Genomic DNA, 18,919 nt, shown 5'->3' on the forward strand with positions numbered 1-18,919 from the left:
ATTAGGGCAAGATGTGTGTAAGTGGAAGGTGACTATATCCTTTCTGTAACACATATTTGTGTTTGGACGTGCTGGATGCTGCCTGACCTGAACTTAAATGGACACTTGATCTCCAAACACAGCAATCACACATTGTGAGTCCATCTGGTGCAGCTCCAAGTTGTGGAAAATGGGTGTTGACGAGAAGAAACCACACTGTGCAACTCTCAGGTTTGTGTGATCGCTGGAGCTGCTTCTTAGATAGGCCTCACGAGCATCTCCCTCATGCTTAACACCCCAGCTGGTCGATTTGGTGGACAAGCTCAATAAATGGAGGCATACAGTGTTGCACCCCATATAGTACCTGTTATTTTGTTTCGTTTGAAGAAGTGTTTTACAATCTCCCTACACCTCGGACGCTACACAAGCACAATTTGTTGCGTCGACCTGTGTCAATTAAATTAAACAATTTATTTATATGAATGTCCTGTGGGGCCCAGTATTAAATTGTTCCCAATTTCTAGCAGCACCCCTGTACTATTCATTGTTGTTATGAAAGAAAGTACAAATACTTTGTTACTGTACAAAAGTAAGTACAAAATTCACTTTATTTTGTTATTTATATTTCTAGCAAATTTTACTCCACTACATTTCCTAAATAAATTGTGTATTTTTTGTGTACTTCAATACATTTCCCATAACTAGCTTTGTTACTTGTTACTATCAAATACAATCAGAAGAAGAAGAAGAGTTGGTAACGGTCTGTATTTATATAGCACTTTTCTAGTCTTGATGAGCTGCTTTGCACTATAGTATTGCCATTCACCCATTCCAACACGGGGTTACAGAAAGTGTCTTGCTCAAGGACACACAATATGTGTCTATATTATAGACTAGTAGAGCCAGGAATTGAACCTCCAACCTTGCATTTGAACGACAACTCGCCCTACCACTGCGCTACCATAGCTCCTCATTTTCAAAATACTTTTGCTTCTAAAACTTTATTTTTTGTCTTATGTATATACCTTAAGACTTTTACTTAAGTAATATTATAAAAAGTGACTTCAACTTTCTAGTCATTTTCTGGTAATATACTTGTACTCGTATCCCTTTAAGGTACTTTATACAAGACTTGGATATTAATGTAGCAGTGGCCCCGCCCCTCTGTTGGTGTGAGCTAACGGGGAGGAAGAAGCCGTTTTTCTCCTGTGGGCTAAAGGGATAACGTCCTGCTCCTTTGCTAGCTGATTCTCTGTGGACGTCGAAGCGTCAACACCTCCAGGCATTAATCTTATCTGCAAACCAAGCAGGTAGGCTTTAAACACATTTTTTAAAAGCAACAACTGCTTTTGTCTCTGTGCTGTTCTTGACGTAAAGGTCTGACTGCGACGAGCGGAGTCGTGGCAGTTTGGATATCCGCGTATTACGATTAAGTGAATTTGTTAAAGAAAAAAGTAAATAGACCGTTAATAACATACATTTACCAGTTTAAGAAACTAATTTCCTATTGTACGATAACTTCAGAGTAGTTGAGGTTTAAGTACAATGTAATAAGGACACGTTTACTCGCAGACCGTGCAGCGTGTGTGTGTGTGTGTGTGTTTAAAGTGCAATAGTAAATATTATCTGTATCGGTTAATACCATGGTTTCCTTTTACAACACATTGTCTTTTTTAAGTCAAAGAGCAGTACAGACAACAGCAGGAAGGTCATTCTATTCAACACTAATATACTTTTTATTAAATCAGTAACATTCGTGTTTATTTTTCTTCACTTAAACTGTCAATACTGTGAGGAAAACTCCTACAAGGGGAGTTAGACAGACCAATTGTTAAATCGGACTGATTTTTACTGTATTTTATTAAGCTTTGTAGCTTTGTATCTGTTTATTTTATTATTAATTGTTGTAAAAAAAATCCTGTTTGTCAGTGAAACTTCACTAATTTGACAAAGTTATTTTTTTATGGACTGCATGTAATATTTAGCTTATACATTGTTTATATGGAGAATGAATGTTATTCGACATATGTTTATTTAAAAATGTTTTATATTTTGTCAAATGTTTTGGGATCATTTTTTGGGGTGGTTTCTGTTCATAGTCTGTAAATCCCTATATGGATGATGAAGATGATAGTGATGATAATTGTTGTTATTAATATAATTTTCAAATGCACCTGTTAGAAAACCTCTATCTTCTTCTCTCCTTCCAACTTTCCTCTACATCATTGCCCCTGTTCCCTCCCCTTCCTTTAACTAAGCTTTACCTAAACTTAGAGTTTCCTTCCTGTAGGCACCTGATTTATCTTTGAAACAGAATATTTTTTCAATGGTTAAATCAATTCTTGAAGTTGCTTCAGTCCCTTCATCCTGGTGACTGCCTGAACAGAGTTAAGTGTACTTAATTGGAAATATTTTTTTTTTTCCACTTTCACCAACTATATTAACAAACCTGAGCAAAAAGTATTCACATTTGACAAAAAATGGAATTTGTGAAAAATTCTCTTTGCTTGTTTTTATGAATAAAAACAGTCTTTTTTGTGACTTCTGCACAACACAAATGTCACTACTCTGTGATATAGAGTTGACTCAGCAACACATAAGAACATGAAAAACTGCATTTTGTAGCCTGAACATGTCATACATACACCCCATGTCCACTTGCTTGCACTTGTTCAGTTGCCAGGCGGCAGGAGTTGGCAAAACATGCTCGAGTGAAAATCTCCACAGTCGTCACCATTAATAATGCAACAGGAAAATATGGATTAACCTTGCGTACTTGCCATTATATTTTTATTATTTCAAAGTCTCAGTTGGAGCATCACCTGAAAAATGGAATTATCAACAGCACAGTACAGAAGAGATAATAGCCCTCCAGAAAGCTTCTTTATCACTTCACTGCAACTTATAACCAGGTCTAGTGTTTCTGTCACAGATAGAGTTGAGAGTGTAATAGAACAGGGCCGTAAAATCATTCTGTGATCTTTTAAATTTGCAGCCACGATGTCCAGGGAGCAGCAGGCAGTAGCACGTGCCAGAAAAGCCTTTGAAACAGGCAGGTCCAAATGTTTAGAACACCGCATCCGCCAGCTGAAGAACCTGAATAGGTTATTCACTGAGAGACAGAACGAGATATCGGATGCCCTCAAGAAGGATCTCAGTAGGGTGAGTATTGATTCTGAAGTCATCATTATCTGGTCTTAAATGAGTAGCGATGGTATATCGAGGTTTTGTAATTATGTATGTAATTATTTGTTTAAATGTATTTATTCTGTTCATTCACTAATGGATCACTTATTGCTGAACCTCCCACGCTTTAGGCGGAGAATATAATACAAAATACAAAATGTGTGTTTAAAAAAAAAAGTTGTTGCTTTCACCCTCAGAGTGATGTAGGGGCCCAGCTGTATGAGACCCTGGGTCTGGAAGGGGAGATCAACCTCGCCATCAAGAAGCTAAAGGAGTGGGCCGCCCCTCGAGCCGTGGAGAAGACCCTTGTGACCATCTCAGACACCGTCTACATCAAGCCAGAGCCACTGGGAGTGGTGCTGATCATCGGGTCCTGGAACTACCCGTGGGCTGTCACCATCCAGCCACTCGTTGGTGCAATCGCTGCAGGTATTGTAGCGTGTGTGTTTGTGTGTGAGAGAGACATAACGGTGTCAGAGTTCACAATTCTATCTGATCTCATTGACATTTCCCCTCGTAATCACTCAAGGTGAGGGTGGCACCACCATGGGTGTAGTTTGTTAGTATTTTTGTAGCAGAGAGTGTTGTTATCATAACCACAGTTCCCTTATTTCCTAACCTGTGTCTTTGTCCTAACCCTAACCTGTGTGATTAGTGTGGGCCAAGAGTCATTCTGTGAACTATACATAGTCAAGATAAGCGTAGATTCAGTAGTTAAAAGATCTGCTCTCTTTCATGTAGGTATAGGCAGTAATTCAATAACAGTATGTATTAGTATTATTTTAGGCAATGCCAATATAAAAAAGGTTCAGTATATATCAAAATAAAGTTTATGCTTTTTAGTTTGTTGCTTGTCTGTGATTGGTTTAGATCACAGCAGTGTAAGAGCTGCTCCACGTACAGGGTAAATTTGTATCTGATTTGAATATAAACTAATTTGTCACAAACACTGGCAGCTGGAGTATTGTAGAGTGCAGTCACTTCACCACCGAGTGTTTGCAAAGCATGGACTTTATCCTTTGCTCCATTGCATCATATCTTGAATGCCAATATCTGCTTAGTAGGGCATAAGTCTTTTCCTTTGACATATTGGCAGTAGTCTCATTAATGGCATCATAGAAAAACACATTAATACAATTTTAGGTTTAGTTTACTGATGCTATTTTTAGGTGATGTGGTAAGAAGGTGTATTTAAATTTGCATCAATAAAATGCAGTTTTTATGAAACTGAAAAGTTCATGTGACAGGAAGAAGCAGAAGGGAAAAAACCTGAATTTAACTCCGGACAAAGTTGAAAATAAGATATAAAATAGAAGAATGTTTAAGCATGGGAAAACAATCTGTTTTTCACTAGAAGAACAGCTGATGCAAGAACTAAAGGAGATTAAAGCTTCATTTGAAACGATTGATTAATTTTCCAACAATTAATAAACACTGTGGTTTCTCTTTTTGTAATGTTTCATTTAAAGATATATTTTTGAGACATTTCTGAAGTTAATGTAGTATATACATTATAAGGAGACAAACACAGACAGAAAAATGTAGATTGAAGAGACAGACCATAAAGATTGTTCTATCAAATCTAGTGTGCGATTGTCACATTTGTTGCCTTTGTTGTTTTCCTGTGCAGGTAATGCAGCTGTAATTAAACCATCTGAGCTCTGTGTTCACACTGCAAAGCTCATGGAGGAACTGCTGCCCATTTATATCGACAAAGTAAGGCTGGATTACATTGTGTCATCAACATAACACAGCGCCATAACGATTCATTTCAGTGGAGGATGAGACTATTTTTTCATTAAAGATTATTTAATAAACAATGAGCTAGAAGTCCAACAATGCAAGACTATTGTTATTTATTGAGTTGTGACATTATTGTCTAATTAAAAGAAACAAAAATGCACCCCTTTTATCAGGATTTCTGTTTTTTATAGACCACGTTTTTTACTTATGTTTTTAAGTCTTTTTGGACGACATGCCAAAAACATGACACCTAATATGTGTTTTTGCACTGCATGTCAGGAGCTTTACCCTGTAGTAACTGGAGGAGTATCAGAGACCCAGGAGCTGCTGCGCCAGCGCTTTGATCACATTTTCTACACCGGAAACAGTATGGTCGGCAAACTGATCATGGAGGCTGCCTCCAAACACCTGACACCTGTGACTCTGGAACTGGGTGGAAAGAGTCCCTGCTACATCGACAAGAACTGTGACATCAGTGTAGCGTGCAGGTTAGAATTGTTTAAAGTCAATGTTCTCCAGTTCTGAAGCTGTTTCTCCCTGACACGTCCTTGTTTACTTTGTCACTGCAGGCGCATCACCTGGGGAAAGTACAGTAACTGTGGTCAGACTTGCATCGCCCCTGACTACATCCTTTGTGAGCCCAGCATCCAGGACCAGGTCATTGAAGAGGTCAAGAAGTCCATTAAGGTACCAGAGACCAGAAAACAATATAAAAACTAATCAATTTTTCATAGTCTCACGACTAACAACAAATCTAACAACATCTAACAACTGATACATTTTTGATAGTCAACTAGTCATCGATTATTGAAATGTTGAATTGACCTTAGTTCAAGTTCAAAATATACAGCCTAGAAGCACAACAGTAATTTCCAAGTTGTCCAGCAGATGGTGCTCTGAGCACAGTTTGAGCACAACAGGTCATACATGTTAGTTTTCATTTTGTTCAGTTTGCGTAGAGTGACACACAGTAATGATCACCATTAATTCCAAAGACGGTTGATTCTGGCTACTAACCATTTATAATGAAAAAAGTCTGAGAGCAGTAAGTGTACATGTCACTAAGAGAAAAACCCTGAAGGGAAGAAAAAATAGTCTCCTTAGTTAATCCATAGTCGTTTGCCGACACGTGCGTTTATGTAATATTATATTACATTGTTTCCTCTGGCAGGAGTTCTACACAGACGACCCAAAGACCTGCTCTGACTATGGACGCATCATCAACCAGCGCCACTTCAAGAGAATAATGGCCATGATAGACGACAGCACTGTGGCTGTCGGAGGTGGCTCTGATGAGGCAGACTGCTACATAGGTAATACCACATACAAAAAAGTACCTGGGAAGCCCACTCCACACTGGTTGAGCTCCCTTTCTCTGTTTCTGTATGTATGTATATATAGAAAATCAATGACGAACAGGAACAACAAATATTGTTTCTCTGCTGTTTGTATTTAGCTCCCACTGTTTTGCGCGACGTGAAGCCAGATGCGAAGGTAATGCAGGAGGAGATATTTGGACCTCTGTGTCCCATCGTGTCTGTCAGCGGCCTGGATGAAGCAATAAAGTTTATCAATAAGGGAGAAAAACCCCTGGCCTTGTACGTCTTCTCTTCAGATGATAAGGTATGTAAATACTGTACAGACACAGATGGACATGTGTGCAGATGCAGACCTGTACATTTACAGATTCTACATTCAAGTACTACTTGTGGGTATAACATCAGTATTTCTGTGAAGGTGATAAAGAGAATGGTGGAAGAGACCTCCAGTGGAGGACTGCTGGCCAATGATTGTCTTGTGCACTTCTCTGTCAGCAGTCTGCCTTTTGGAGGCGTAGGTGAGTCACACAGCGCTGACTCCTCATAGAAATGGTACAACAAATATGAGTTAAGAAGGGCCTGCAAAAGGGAAGTAAGATGGCTTATAGTTTAAAAAACATCCATGGTCCCATTGCTTAAAGGCCTTGTCACTTTCACAATTGCTCATTGTCAGATTCAAGTATTAAGATAGAAGGACATTGCTTATGTATAATCCACAGTGGTCTGCCATCAATCCTCTTCCCAGACAACAATTCCCATGATTCCATGCTTCTTCACAACAGTGTAAAACTCAAACGTCTGTCATTGTTTTGATTGAAACTACACACTCTGAATTATGTCAGCGCTCTGAGATCAGGAAAGCGACCCCGATCACAGAGGACCCATCTCACCTCCTCCATCACTCCTTTCAAATACTGCCATCAGGCAGATGCTATAAAGTCCCACTGGCCCATAAAAAAAACATTCACCAAAAGTTCTTTATTCCCTCTGCAATATTCACCCTGTGTGTTTAATTTGCCTAATCAAGTGGGTGAAACAGCTGTTGTGAAATCTCTTGTTTGTTAGTGTGTTCAAGAAAGCGCTGACATCAGACAGTTTGGGGTTTGTGGTCAAATGAACTTCAGTAACCTCTATCATACAAAACAACCAAATGTGACTCATCCCATTTCAGATTTTAACTTCTCTGGCAGCTTTTACACAAATATCGGATCCCATGTCAAACGATTAAATAGTCTCGAGGTCAAGTTGCCGTGAGACACTTTTTTAGTAGATGTATCATCTTTGATACCAGAGAGAGACCAGTATTTGTCTGGAGAGTTAACCACCGTCTGTTTGTGATCAACAGGGAACAGTGGTATGGGTTGCTACCACGGTAAGTTCTCCTTCGACCAGCTGAGCCACAAGCGCGGTTGTCTCATCAAAAAGCTGAACATGGAAGGCGTCAACAGCATGCGGTATCCACCTCACACGCCGAAGAAGCTCAGCAGAGCACGCTTCTTCCTTTTGAAGACCCTGGACCTGGGCTGGATTGGGCGGATGATGCTCTTAGCCGTCCTGGGTGTAGTGGCTGCTGTTGTGCTGCAGGTGAGTTGAGGAGGAGGTGGATGGAACACGTCTGTGTTACTGTTTGCTTGGAGGATATACACACATACTTCATTACATGTCATTTGGCAGATGCTTTTATGCAAAGCGACTTACAATAAATGCATTTAAACATTTGGGTACTAACAAGAGCTAGAAGTAAGTAAGTGCTTCAAGTAAGCCAAACTATAAAGTGCTAGTCATAAGTGCGACGTGCAAGTAAGTGCTTGCCTTTGTTTTTGTCATGTTGCCGTAGGAGGCCTTCACTGGCCATAATCACTCATTCACTCATTATCATGAGACACCAAATGTTCAACATTCATGGTCCAAGATTCTATTGAATAAGGCCCTTATTCTAATCAACCAGGGGAATAATTTTAAATTAATTTGTATTACATTGTTTTAACTGTTGAACTGTTTTTCTACAAAACATTGTTAAATCTACTCGTGTCCTTGTGCTTTTATTTATTTCCAAAGGAATGTAATTGTACCAGGTTTTAGCAAAACTGCAGGTAGATGGACCAATAAATTGATAACAGAACAAAATGTGAATGTCATAAAAAAAGATACCTAGTCATAATTCTTACAAAAAGTATAATCTCCTTATCCCACCCCACCTAAAAACAATAATTCACAAATTGCTCATTTATGGAAGTTTAGTTTGCAACTACCATAAATACGATCCCCATCACCCACGGCAACGCACCGCCTACAACTTTACAAAACGTGACATGATCTTCTAACATGGGGAATGTTTACTTTGTTTATTTTCCAGAATTATCTGCTTTGAAATCACCCTGCTGCTTCCTGGACGATAAACTTGTCATTTCCTTGAGAGACTTTGGACCAGAGAGAAGAAGAGGTGGTGTTTCAAGCTTGTGCATTAATCGAACCTAATATTTCAAGCACCACTGGAATATGTTGCGTGTTGCCTTAATACATTAGAAAATTCACGTCATGAAGTGACTCCTTCTTGTGATGGTGATTGTTTTATTATGAAGCTCTTAAATCTCTTGCGGTTTGTGTGTTTGTTTATTTAGAAAACACATTACAATGCAGAGGTTTTTTGGGGTAGAGTCTATTGCCCGTTTTAATTTTACTGTGAATTTACAACATCATTTCTTATTTTATTAATATGAAAGTTTGATCAACTTGTGATTTTTATCATATTGTTTTAATATAAGATTCCACCTGTAGTATTTTATTCTGAGTCCATTCCAGTTCAATGATGGATCAGCCGTTAACTCGACAGAACTTGAAGGCACATCATTTCTGTCGAGTGTTGGTTCGGTGACCACAAAGAAGAAAAGACCTGTTTATGAAGGAAATTTTTTTTCATGAAGCTAAAGCATTTAATGTCTGTAAGGAACTACTTTTAATCATGTGTTAAATTGTTTAATAACACTATTTGCTGAATGTTTTTCTTTTAATCTCACACTAAGCTCTTGATAGAATAATTTGAATCACAATAGTTATATAATACAGTATATATACATTTATATTGAATTATTGGAATAAACATATTTCTGAAGGTGCCTGATGATGTTGTGGTTGTTCAAGGGCAATGTGTTGTTTTGTTTTGCTATATCATTGATTCTATATTTACCTGCCACTTGGTTAGGTACACATGACTGAATAAAGTGGCATGAGGGACACTTGGTGTGTTCTTCCACCTGGTTGTAATGAGTGGTTGTTTGAGTTACTTTTATTGTTCTATCATACTTTTTTTTGTGAAATACTCAAAGTCACTTAAATCAGTTTACTTTGACATATCAAGATGCGTGGAGTTGCTGCCATGTGACATTATAATAAATTAAACAATAATAATAAATGTAAGCTGTATATTTCATCATATTAGTAGTTTACGTATAATGGCCCATGTCAGAGCCATTTTTATGTCTGGTGTGTGTTGGACACAAATCGTCCACTAGGTGTCACTGTTGTGTTGGGGATCACGTGAATCTTATTTAGCTCGGAACCTTCAGGCAGGTAACAGGTGTTGCTAGTCGGAGGTGCATTAATAGTTTTTGACCGCTGTAGAACGCAACGATTCGCTGGTTAATGTTAATGTTTGGAAACAAATTGACACGCATGCGGTGAGAAATAAACCAACATGAAGCTGCAGAGGACGAAGTTGGACGGTGTTATTTCTAAACACTGCGGGGAGCGGTAAAGTTGCAACGAGCGCGTCAGCTAAGTAATTAGCCATTGTTTACTATTTGTTATAATCCCGTATGGGGGGCGCCACGATGGGGGAGGAAGAAAAAAAAAGTGTGACTTTCAATATTTTTATACTAAAACTATAAAGTGCTATTACTTCTTACTAGGAAAAAATAAGTCCACATTAATTTAACTGCATAGCAAAGCATATTCAATAATAATAACACTTTATTAAGCGTCAGTTCATGTTATGGAGGGGCCTAACAGCTATTATGAAAAAAGGTAATACGCCCACTTCCCTTAGATCTTTTCAGCAGGTGTTTTCGTTTGTCTACATTTTTATTTTTTATTTATTGGTTAACTAACGTTTGCTCTGCTTGTAACAGTCAGTCAAATGCTATTCCATTCACACACCTTTATATATTAGAGTTGTAAGCCTTGTTGTTTGTTGTGTTACAGTTTAGTATAAATTGTCTAAAGTGTGCTTAACTTTACATCCATGTTAAGGTGCACATCATTAATGTTAATGCTTTTCCATATGTTATATTACACTGCAGTTTACTGCTTCATTGCATTCTGCTCATCAGCATTTCACTGTAATGACTAAGATTAAATCTAATTAAATTTGCATATCAGAAAAAATGGCACTGTATATCATTCATGTACAGTACAGTGGAAGTAATGCATTGCTTAGGTTTTTCATTTTTATTATTTAATTTTATTCTTGGAATTATTGGTTTTATTATTAGACTGTAACACCCAATGGTGTGATGTACTCCTCTTCTCTCTTCGGATGCGCTGTTGAAATGTCTTAATCCACCTCCTGCAGATGTCACCGCTTCAACAGCATCAACTGATCCTCCTGTCGCCTCCACCTCAGAAGAACCCAGGGATGCAGCATCAGTAGGGCTGCACCAGTAGATCCTGCTGCCTGGCCATCTCCTCTAACTGAAGACGTACAAACAAGGTTAGTTCACAGAGGTCTATTTCAAATGGATAACACCTTGATTATCACTACAGTTTTTATTTTGTATGTAGTTACATTTTATACTTTCTGTGGGCTATTTATATTACATTTCTTCAACTTGTTTGTCTACAAATAAAAGAAACTATTAGAAATAAATAGAAAGCTATTCAGTTTCTTGCGTGAGTATATGTATGTATATAACTGGAAGTTGAATGTACTGCGATGCAGGGCAATCTTGGCTAGGACACCAAATTAGTTAGGGCTGGGCCTGATAGCAAGCCCTCAGTGGCTTGAAGTTTTACTCTAGCTATTACAGCCCCTTTCCAAATGAAATACAGTGGCTGGGCTAAATACACCAGACTCCACTGTTAAATATTGAGATTTTAGACATTTTCCTAGTAATTGTTGGAGATTAACCCATGTTTTAGGATTGTTAAGAAGTTTTAAATGATCTACAGTTCAGCACTGTTCGACTTGATTTCTGTGTCGGACGTCTCTTCCTGTGACGGCACTCTGTCCAGTCAGTGGCTGGCAGTCTGACGATGTCACACATAGTGCCAACTCAGCGTGCTTGGAACCTCGCCAGAGCAGGTAATAAAAAAAGTGCCTGGTACCAGGTACTATGCTAATGGAAACACTACTTAAACCGTGCCGTGGGTGGCGAGGTGAGTAGAGCCGGTGGAAACAAAGGAAACTTCTGTGTTGGCTCAAGACCTAACAGAGTCTCTGTCACACTCTGCAGCTCCCTCTAGTGGCTCAAACCCATCAACATGTGATGTGCAATTGTTCCAAAACCTCTTTTTCAATAAAAGCGGGTGAGATATATGATAATTCATGCAGGCTTGAACCAGCCTTTATGTGATTCATGCAAAACTTGATCACTGAGTGAGTAGCTGATTCCATCATGGAGTAATACAATCTGTGAACATACAGTACCTGGTTTATCCACAAGGTGTCAGTCTTCACGCATACACCTCCACACACCTGTCAGGTGAGGACATTTTGCTCAAAGATGGTTTTATCCCTTCTCCTTGTCTTACACACACACACAGTCTGGTTTCTATGACTTAGGAGGACATTACATTGACTTATCTTTAATTTACTGGAAGCTCAATCTTAACCATAACGACTACTGACCTTAACCTGACCCTAACCTCATCCTAACCATACAACATGTCTTCACCTTAAAATGGAATCATTAACGTGATGGGGACTTGCTTTTTGTCCCTATAAGGAAGACACGTCCCCATAATGTGATTGTGTAAAGAGATTCAGGTCCCCACAACATGACTAATACCTGGACCTCTCTCACACACACACAGACACACACACAGACACATTTCCCTCCCACCTTCAAACCCTGCACAGAGTCAGTATGTGAACGTGAAGCCACTGAAATTTAGTCCATCAGGATCTTGTCTGGTCTTTGTGCTGGTTCTGATCATGGGTTTTTGTCTCTACCTCCTGACTCTACTTTCACTCTTCTCTCAGTCCACAGGTAGGACTCACACAAACACACACACACACACACAGAACATATACAGTATAAAACCTATATACTAAAGTTTTGCTTTGTTTTATCACGCATCTGCACCCAAATCTGTCACCATGACAGAGTTTAACTTTATAAATCCTTATTTTTTAGTAAATCATTAAAATCATTGTGTTGCAGCTACTTAACGACATTATACTGAAGTTAACGTTTCAGATTAATCCTGGACGTGACTTCAAACACTCACAATCCCCTTTTTAAATCTAAGTAAAGATCAAAAACCGAGACCGAGACTGGTAGAGATTTTTTATATATTAAATAAAGAGACTTCAATGATGGAGCTATATACAAGCATTACCATTTCATCAGACTCTCTGTCTATTTATAAGGAAATCTTGATTTTTATCCAGATTAAAATACAAAAACATTTCTGTAAACTCTGTACCTAACAATTCTTTGGTTAATCAACCATGAATGAATGGATATCTTTATTTTTTGGTTACATTCATATAAAAAGTGTGTTTTTATCACCACACAAACTAATTAGTCTATTCCAGATATCCAACCTTATTTATTATTCTAATTACTCTACTTTTTGAAGTTTAATTATATGATCTAAGTTTGATTTACAAATGTAATTGTAATTGCTGAAATGTATTTGTAAAAGTACCAGAAAATGACTTTGATAGAAGAACTCTTACTTAAGGAAAAGTCTTAAAGTATGTGACATTTACTGTACCTGCGTATCAAAAGTCTTTTTTCTGATATATAATGTACTTAAGTTTTAGAAGTAAAAGTATTGTTTTAAAAATAGTCAGTACTGAGGATTGATGGTGGATCAGTGGTAGGGTAAGTTGTCTTTCACCTGGAAGGTTGTGGGTTCAATTACTGGTTCTATATGCTGCTGGTCTATATGTGTCCTCGTGAGCAAGACACTACACAACACCATGTTCAATTGTGTTAATGGGTAGGGAAGATGTGTGAATGGCAAAGCTATAGACCATGATAATTACAGACCATGACCAACTCTTCTGATTTTATTTTGTAGTAATGAGTTACAAATATTGAGTAAAAGTAAAAGAAAGTAAAAGTTGCCAGATATATAAATAACAAAATAAAGTACAGACTACTTGAATACTTAAGTACAGTAACAAACACCAGATTCAAGTTTCAGTGCCATACGATGTAACTTGTCTTGATACATAACAGGATAAATAATGTAAATTCAGCAACATTCCTGTATATTTATTTATATTTATTTAAGTAAATCAAATGAGTTGCTGACATCAGCCATGATAAGCTCCTGGTCACTAAGTGAAGCAATAGAGTAACTCATATACATTGTTTTTACAGATTATATTCTTGTTGTTGTTCATCCTCTGAGATGCTGACTCATCCGAACAAAAGGAAAAGCTCAAATTTAAAGAAAATAAGGAAAAGCTGTTCGGATTTACAGTTTTTTTTTTCGGTTTGGACACAGGTGAATGAGTCAGGTGGAGCAAAGCCAACCTCCACCTGTGCATTGTTCTCTGGTGAGAACTGCTGTCTGCTTTCAAAGAACGGCATTGTGGGAGTCAGCGGGGTTAATCTGTGCTCCTATATTAGCTAAATGGTTTCTCTGCAGCACCTTTTCATTCCCACCACGTAGTCGCACACTGGAGTTTCACTCACATCTGCGAAACAATGCACGGGCACAGATAAATGACTTGATGAGCACCTGCAGCGTGGAAACAGTCCACCCCATGAATAAAGGTTTTATTCTGAAGCAGATACTCACTTTTCATTGAAGATAATCCACATTACATTTTTAAAAAAATCTTTTTTTCAATTTATATCCAGCTTAGTGTGACTTGTATATACATACTGATATAAAAAGTAGTTAAACGTTTATATACCCATCATAAACAGATGTTTATGAACAATAATTATGTTGTATAAGTGCAAATTCTTCTTTAATACTTCCAAAAACTGATAAGCACGTCCTAGAAACTTGTCAAGTTGGAAACCTTACAATCCTAGATTCATTTTTTTTGTATTACCTTAATAGACTTTGACATATTAGTGTTAAAAGGGACGTATATAAACATGGTTATTATTGCTTTTAATGCTCTTATTAGAAACTTGTTAGCCATTTATTTCCCTGTCATAAACAATAATAATATGTTTGTTAGCAATAACTACATTAACATTTAACATTTGTTTGAGTCTTTGTCTCAATGTCCAAAAACTGGAAAGGATGTACAGGTATTTTTACAACTCTTTCTGCTCTGGAGACGCTGATTCTCCAAACTGGCAACCCTCTGATTGCAAGCCAAGTTCTCTTTCCGCTTGGCCACGGGCTGTCGTAACTGATTCATAACTGTTTTGTCTAGACTTATAACTCGACATAATTGTTGTATTTCTGTATTTTTGCCTTACTATGTACAGTGCCTTGAGCTAATGTATGTTGTTATTTGGTGCTATCCAAATAAATTGAATAGAATTGAACTGAAATGAATGTGTGTTTGTGTGTTCCAGCTCAGTGGTGTTACCAGAGCCAGTACTCCTGTGATGACACGTGCAGAGGTAAGACCGCTTAACCCAGGTTATAATAGTTTGGAACTTTTCATTAGTTTTAAAATGGGACAGTTTTAATTGTTTGTTATGAGTGGGTTTGCTTGCACTTTTGTTGTGCTGAGTGGTATGAGTGTGAGTAACATTCGACCTAGCCCTAGATTTAAAAAAAAAAACAACAAAAACAGTTTTTTTGCCATTTGGGATTTTTGCTAGGTCAAGAAATTTCTTTTTTCAAAATGTTTGTTTTTGTAATGCTGCATTTGGCCGTTGGGGGGTGCTGTGCCTTGTGAAGACAGGCAACAAAGAGATGTGGAAAAACTGCTCCTATGCACATTTTCCATTTGAAAATGATTGGTACATGGAAATATATGATATTTTTAGTTACATGTCGTTTTCATCTTTTACTCCTAATTTTTACCATTATCATTAACTCTCTCTTCCTGCCTCTTTTAATCAAGGGGTAATAAAAATGATAATGCTTTATTACACAGAGGGACTAGAGTGATTTGACCTGTTCTCTCATGAGTTGCAGGGGAACATATTCTTCATATAGCATCAGTGATGTAACGCCGAGGTGCTACAGTCAGCAGAGTCTGAAATTTAACGACGTCGATGCTGCTGTTTTGTGTCCTCCAGACCCGAGACACTGGGCCGCCCAGTTCCCCAGCTGTGGAGGATTACGCCAGTCTCCCATTAACATTGTGACCAGTAAAGTGCACGTCAACAGCGCCCTGCCACCCTTCGATTTCATCGGTCACACCAATGTCCACAACATCACAGTGGAAAACAAAGGACATTCAGGTAACAAGAAGACATCTCGTCGTCAAACCTTTCTCACGGTTCCTATACAAATCCCTGCTTTGGTTTGAATAAATATTGTGCCTTTTGCAAATTGAAAATTGTAGTCAGCCTTATTATAATTTTATTAAAAGTTTGATTCATTGTTCAACCTACTGGAAACACAGTGAGGGGGACTGGATTCCATAAACAGGTTCCTGTTCCCCTGACGACGTCACAACATCCGCATAAACACAGACAATCTTTCTTCCCCACAGCTCACTTTGTTCTGCCACAGTCAGTGCGACTGACCGGAGGAGCTCTGCCCGGTCACTACAGAGCTGCACAGTTCCACTTCCACTGGGGAGGGAACGGGAGACCGGGATCGGAGCACACCATCGATGGAGAGAGATTCCCCATGGAGGTACATCGGCCTGGAGGCAGCAGTCTCCTGGAATAAAAAAATGTTTTCTTCCGAAAGGATTGCATTGTTGACGCACTGAATTTTGTGGGGGAAAACAGACGAAAACTGGCACGCAGATCATAAATTGACTTCAAAATAAATATGGGAAATATGTAAAAGTGGTGCAAAATGGCTCAGTAGTGCCCCCAAAGGTGGAACCCGTTAGGACAAAGCAGAAACTAAGTTGCATAAACGTTTTGTAAAACTTGGTGGAAACATGTCATCACCTAAGACGACAAAAACGATTTCTACTGGGACCATCAACTCAACAGGAAGTCTGTCATTTTGAATGTGGCATCCATCTTGGCAATTTGCCACGTTTTGTAAATGAACAAACTAAAAAATATGCGATTATTTGTACTACAAAAGGTTTCGCAGGTCCGTCAGAGCGCGGCCACGGCAAAATTTGGAATTTATTTTAAAATGTATATATTTTGAGCATTCATTATTATTTTATATTTAATAAAACATGATGCCCCACTTTTAAATTGACATTTAAATGATACTCATCGTGACTGCTTTTCTAGGATTTTGCATCTCAGTTATGGTAACAAATGATTATCATAATTATTTATTGGTAACAGGGACAAACTATTTTAATTTCTCAGTTATCTGCTCACTTAAATGTCATGTCACATGATCTGAGTGTTTTTTTTTGTCACATCTGACACAAATCCATGTTTTTTTACTTGCAGTCGAGTTTGCGTGGACTTCATTCTAACCCTCTCCTCTCTTTTTCAAGTTGCACATAGTCCACATTAAAGAGCCGTATGGTTCTCTGGCAGAGGCAGAACATGACATGGCAGGAATTGCTCTGCTCGCCTTCCTGTTTGAGGTACTCTTCATTCTTAATAACTTAATAACAAAAATACACTTGTGTACTAACACTTACGGCGTCCTCACAGGAAACAACAGATGACCATCCTCACCTGGACACAATAATCGGCGCTTTGGGCCGAGTGCAAAACAACGGTATGTGGAAATCATGACATAATTAACTTTTATTTGACATAATAAAGAACAGAACAGTTTGACACTTCACACTTCTTTGTGTGTTAAGGCAGCAGCTCAGTGATCCCAAACTTCAGACTCAGCGACATTATCCCACCTTCCAAGGACCTTCACATGTACTATCGCTACGTGGGCTCCATGACGACGCCAGGATGTGAGCAGGCCGTGGCCTGGACGGTGTTTCACAGGACGCTGTCCATCAGCAGTCGACAGGTGAGCGAGTATGAGCAGCCCCAGTGTTTAAAGCTGCATTGCGTAACTGTTGGTGCTTTTTGTTCTTGTCGGGGTTGTTATTCTGCCTTACAGGAAGGATGTAACATTATTTCTGTCAAGCAATACTATCAGACCCGACCGAAGGAGCATTTGTGTGTATACAACCTGAGGGCATGAAGCTTTTATCCCATTAGACAGCTGAATAACTGCCTGTTTTGAGCAGGAGAATTCACTTTTCCTGGGCACTTCTTTGTGTTTTCAGTCAGACTCCAACCTGTTTGCAGGCGTCTCAGTTTACGAGCTCGGCTCTGTCCGTCTTGACATAAAACAAATGGCATCTTGTGTGCAGCATGGGAATATTGCCGGGTAACGTGAGATCCAAACACTGCTATACTGAGAAACACAAAGACAGTCATGTGATGGATCAGTTTTGTAATTTAGTTTTAAATTGCTGTGAAAAAAAAAATGAACGTTAGATTTTAAGAAATACTTATATGGAATAAAACAAAGCATTTCAATGATTTGTTCTTTTTTCTTTTTTCTGACCTCGTATAGCAGATCGCATATACTGTACATAGCAATATTGTGACATTTTAGGTCTAATTATCCAGTGTTTTCAGTATTTTTCAATATTTGCACTCAATGTTAATCTGTTCATTTTAATTCATAAAAGCACTTTGCAGAGATGATGAAACTTTCAAATATATGACATGGAGCTCAGCTGTAATAACGTCACATTTGTTTATAATGTAAAGTTATGCACTACAGCTTTCATTACATACAGTACTGTGTAAAAACTTGGTAAGTGATTGCACAAAAACCACACACTGAATTTGTTTGACCTCTCTGCTCCTCACTGTCTCTCCCCTCCTCACCAGCTGGACACAGTGGTGAAGCAGTGTAAATTCTGGACGGGCCAGCCCATGATCGACATCTTCAGACCAACACAGCCTCTGGACGGCAGAGTTGTCTACCGCTCCAAAGCTGCTGCGGTTCTGACGAGTGCGATGCACTTGTGGTTTGGCGTTTTCTCAGTTGTGCTAGTAAATGTATAAAATGCCTGTGTGCTAGTGAAACAACTGTTAACTCGTTTTGTTCTTCCGTCAGAATGACTACTACTGAATACCAACACTAGTGAATTAATTACAACTGTTGTGACAGTGAGAGAAATATTGTGTGAAGTGAACGTTACTTGTTATGTTCCATCATTTTTCACTTTCTAGAATCATTTAGAAAAAACTTTTATTTACACTTAGTGATCACTTATATGATAGATTTGTTTGCCAGATTAGCAGGGATTTAGACACTAAACGGACTTCTCCTCCAGCAACATCATCACATTTGTGCTTTTAAAGTGAAATATTGACTTTTACTTTGAAACTTCTTTGTTTTGCAGTCAGATTTGAATTTGACAGCCATAACAAACTGCCATAACTTTTTCTTCTTTAAATGTAGTTTTCTTCAACTAATCA

The 18,919-nt window shown here is 38.4% G+C and overlaps 2 protein-coding genes across 2 annotated transcripts; both read left to right on the forward strand.

The window, feature by feature from the left end:
• Nucleotides 1–1,149: 1,149 nt before the first annotated feature.
• On the forward strand, nt 1,150–9,491 carry aldh3a2b (aldehyde dehydrogenase 3 family, member A2b). The gene is made up of 11 exons (XM_044041564.1): nt 1,150–1,289; nt 2,975–3,141; nt 3,363–3,594; nt 4,796–4,881; nt 5,188–5,396; nt 5,478–5,595; nt 6,080–6,221; nt 6,365–6,531; nt 6,646–6,745; nt 7,573–7,811; nt 8,584–9,491. The coding sequence occupies exons 2-11, from the start codon at nt 2,980–2,982 to the stop codon at nt 8,596–8,598; spliced, it is 1,470 nt and encodes a 489-aa protein (XP_043897499.1). The 5' UTR covers nt 1,150–1,289; nt 2,975–2,979; the 3' UTR covers nt 8,599–9,491.
• A 2,663-nt stretch (nt 9,492–12,154) lies between these two features.
• On the forward strand, nt 12,155–18,876 carry ca4c (carbonic anhydrase IV c). Its single transcript, XM_044041566.1, has 8 exons — nt 12,155–12,433; nt 14,945–14,992; nt 15,620–15,784; nt 16,039–16,184; nt 16,966–17,058; nt 17,129–17,195; nt 17,284–17,447; nt 18,326–18,876. The coding sequence occupies exons 1-8, from the start codon at nt 12,379–12,381 to the stop codon at nt 18,500–18,502; spliced, it is 915 nt and encodes a 304-aa protein (XP_043897501.1). The 5' UTR covers nt 12,155–12,378; the 3' UTR covers nt 18,503–18,876.
• Nucleotides 18,877–18,919: the final 43 nt, after the last annotated feature.

The sequence above is a fragment of the Solea senegalensis genome, linkage group LG13, assembly GCF_019176455.1.
Source record: "Solea senegalensis isolate Sse05_10M linkage group LG13, IFAPA_SoseM_1, whole genome shotgun sequence".
Taxonomy (NCBI): Eukaryota; Metazoa; Chordata; class Actinopteri; order Pleuronectiformes; family Soleidae; genus Solea; species Solea senegalensis.

What these genes read in the sequence shown, in the direction of transcription:
- aldh3a2b (XM_044041564.1), top strand. Translation starts at nt 2,980, where the DNA reads ATGTCCAGGGAGCAGCAGGCAGTAGCACGTGCCAGAAAAGCCTTTGAA. An exon ending in GACATCAGTGTAGCGTGCAG is followed by an intron (nt 5,397 to 5,477) that starts GTTAGAATTGTT and finishes TTGTCACTGCAG; the next exon opens with GCGCATCACCTGGGGAAAGT. An exon ending in AGGTCAAGAAGTCCATTAAG is followed by an intron (nt 5,596 to 6,079) that starts GTACCAGAGACC and finishes TTCCTCTGGCAG; the next exon opens with GAGTTCTACACAGACGACCC.
- ca4c (XM_044041566.1), top strand. Translation starts at nt 12,379, where the DNA reads ATGGGTTTTTGTCTCTACCTCCTGACTCTACTTTCACTCTTCTCTCAG. An exon ending in GGAAAACAAAGGACATTCAG is followed by an intron (nt 15,785 to 16,038) that starts GTAACAAGAAGA and finishes TCTTCCCCACAG; the next exon opens with CTCACTTTGTTCTGCCACAG. An exon ending in GGGCCGAGTGCAAAACAACG is followed by an intron (nt 17,196 to 17,283) that starts GTATGTGGAAAT and finishes TTGTGTGTTAAG; the next exon opens with GCAGCAGCTCAGTGATCCCA.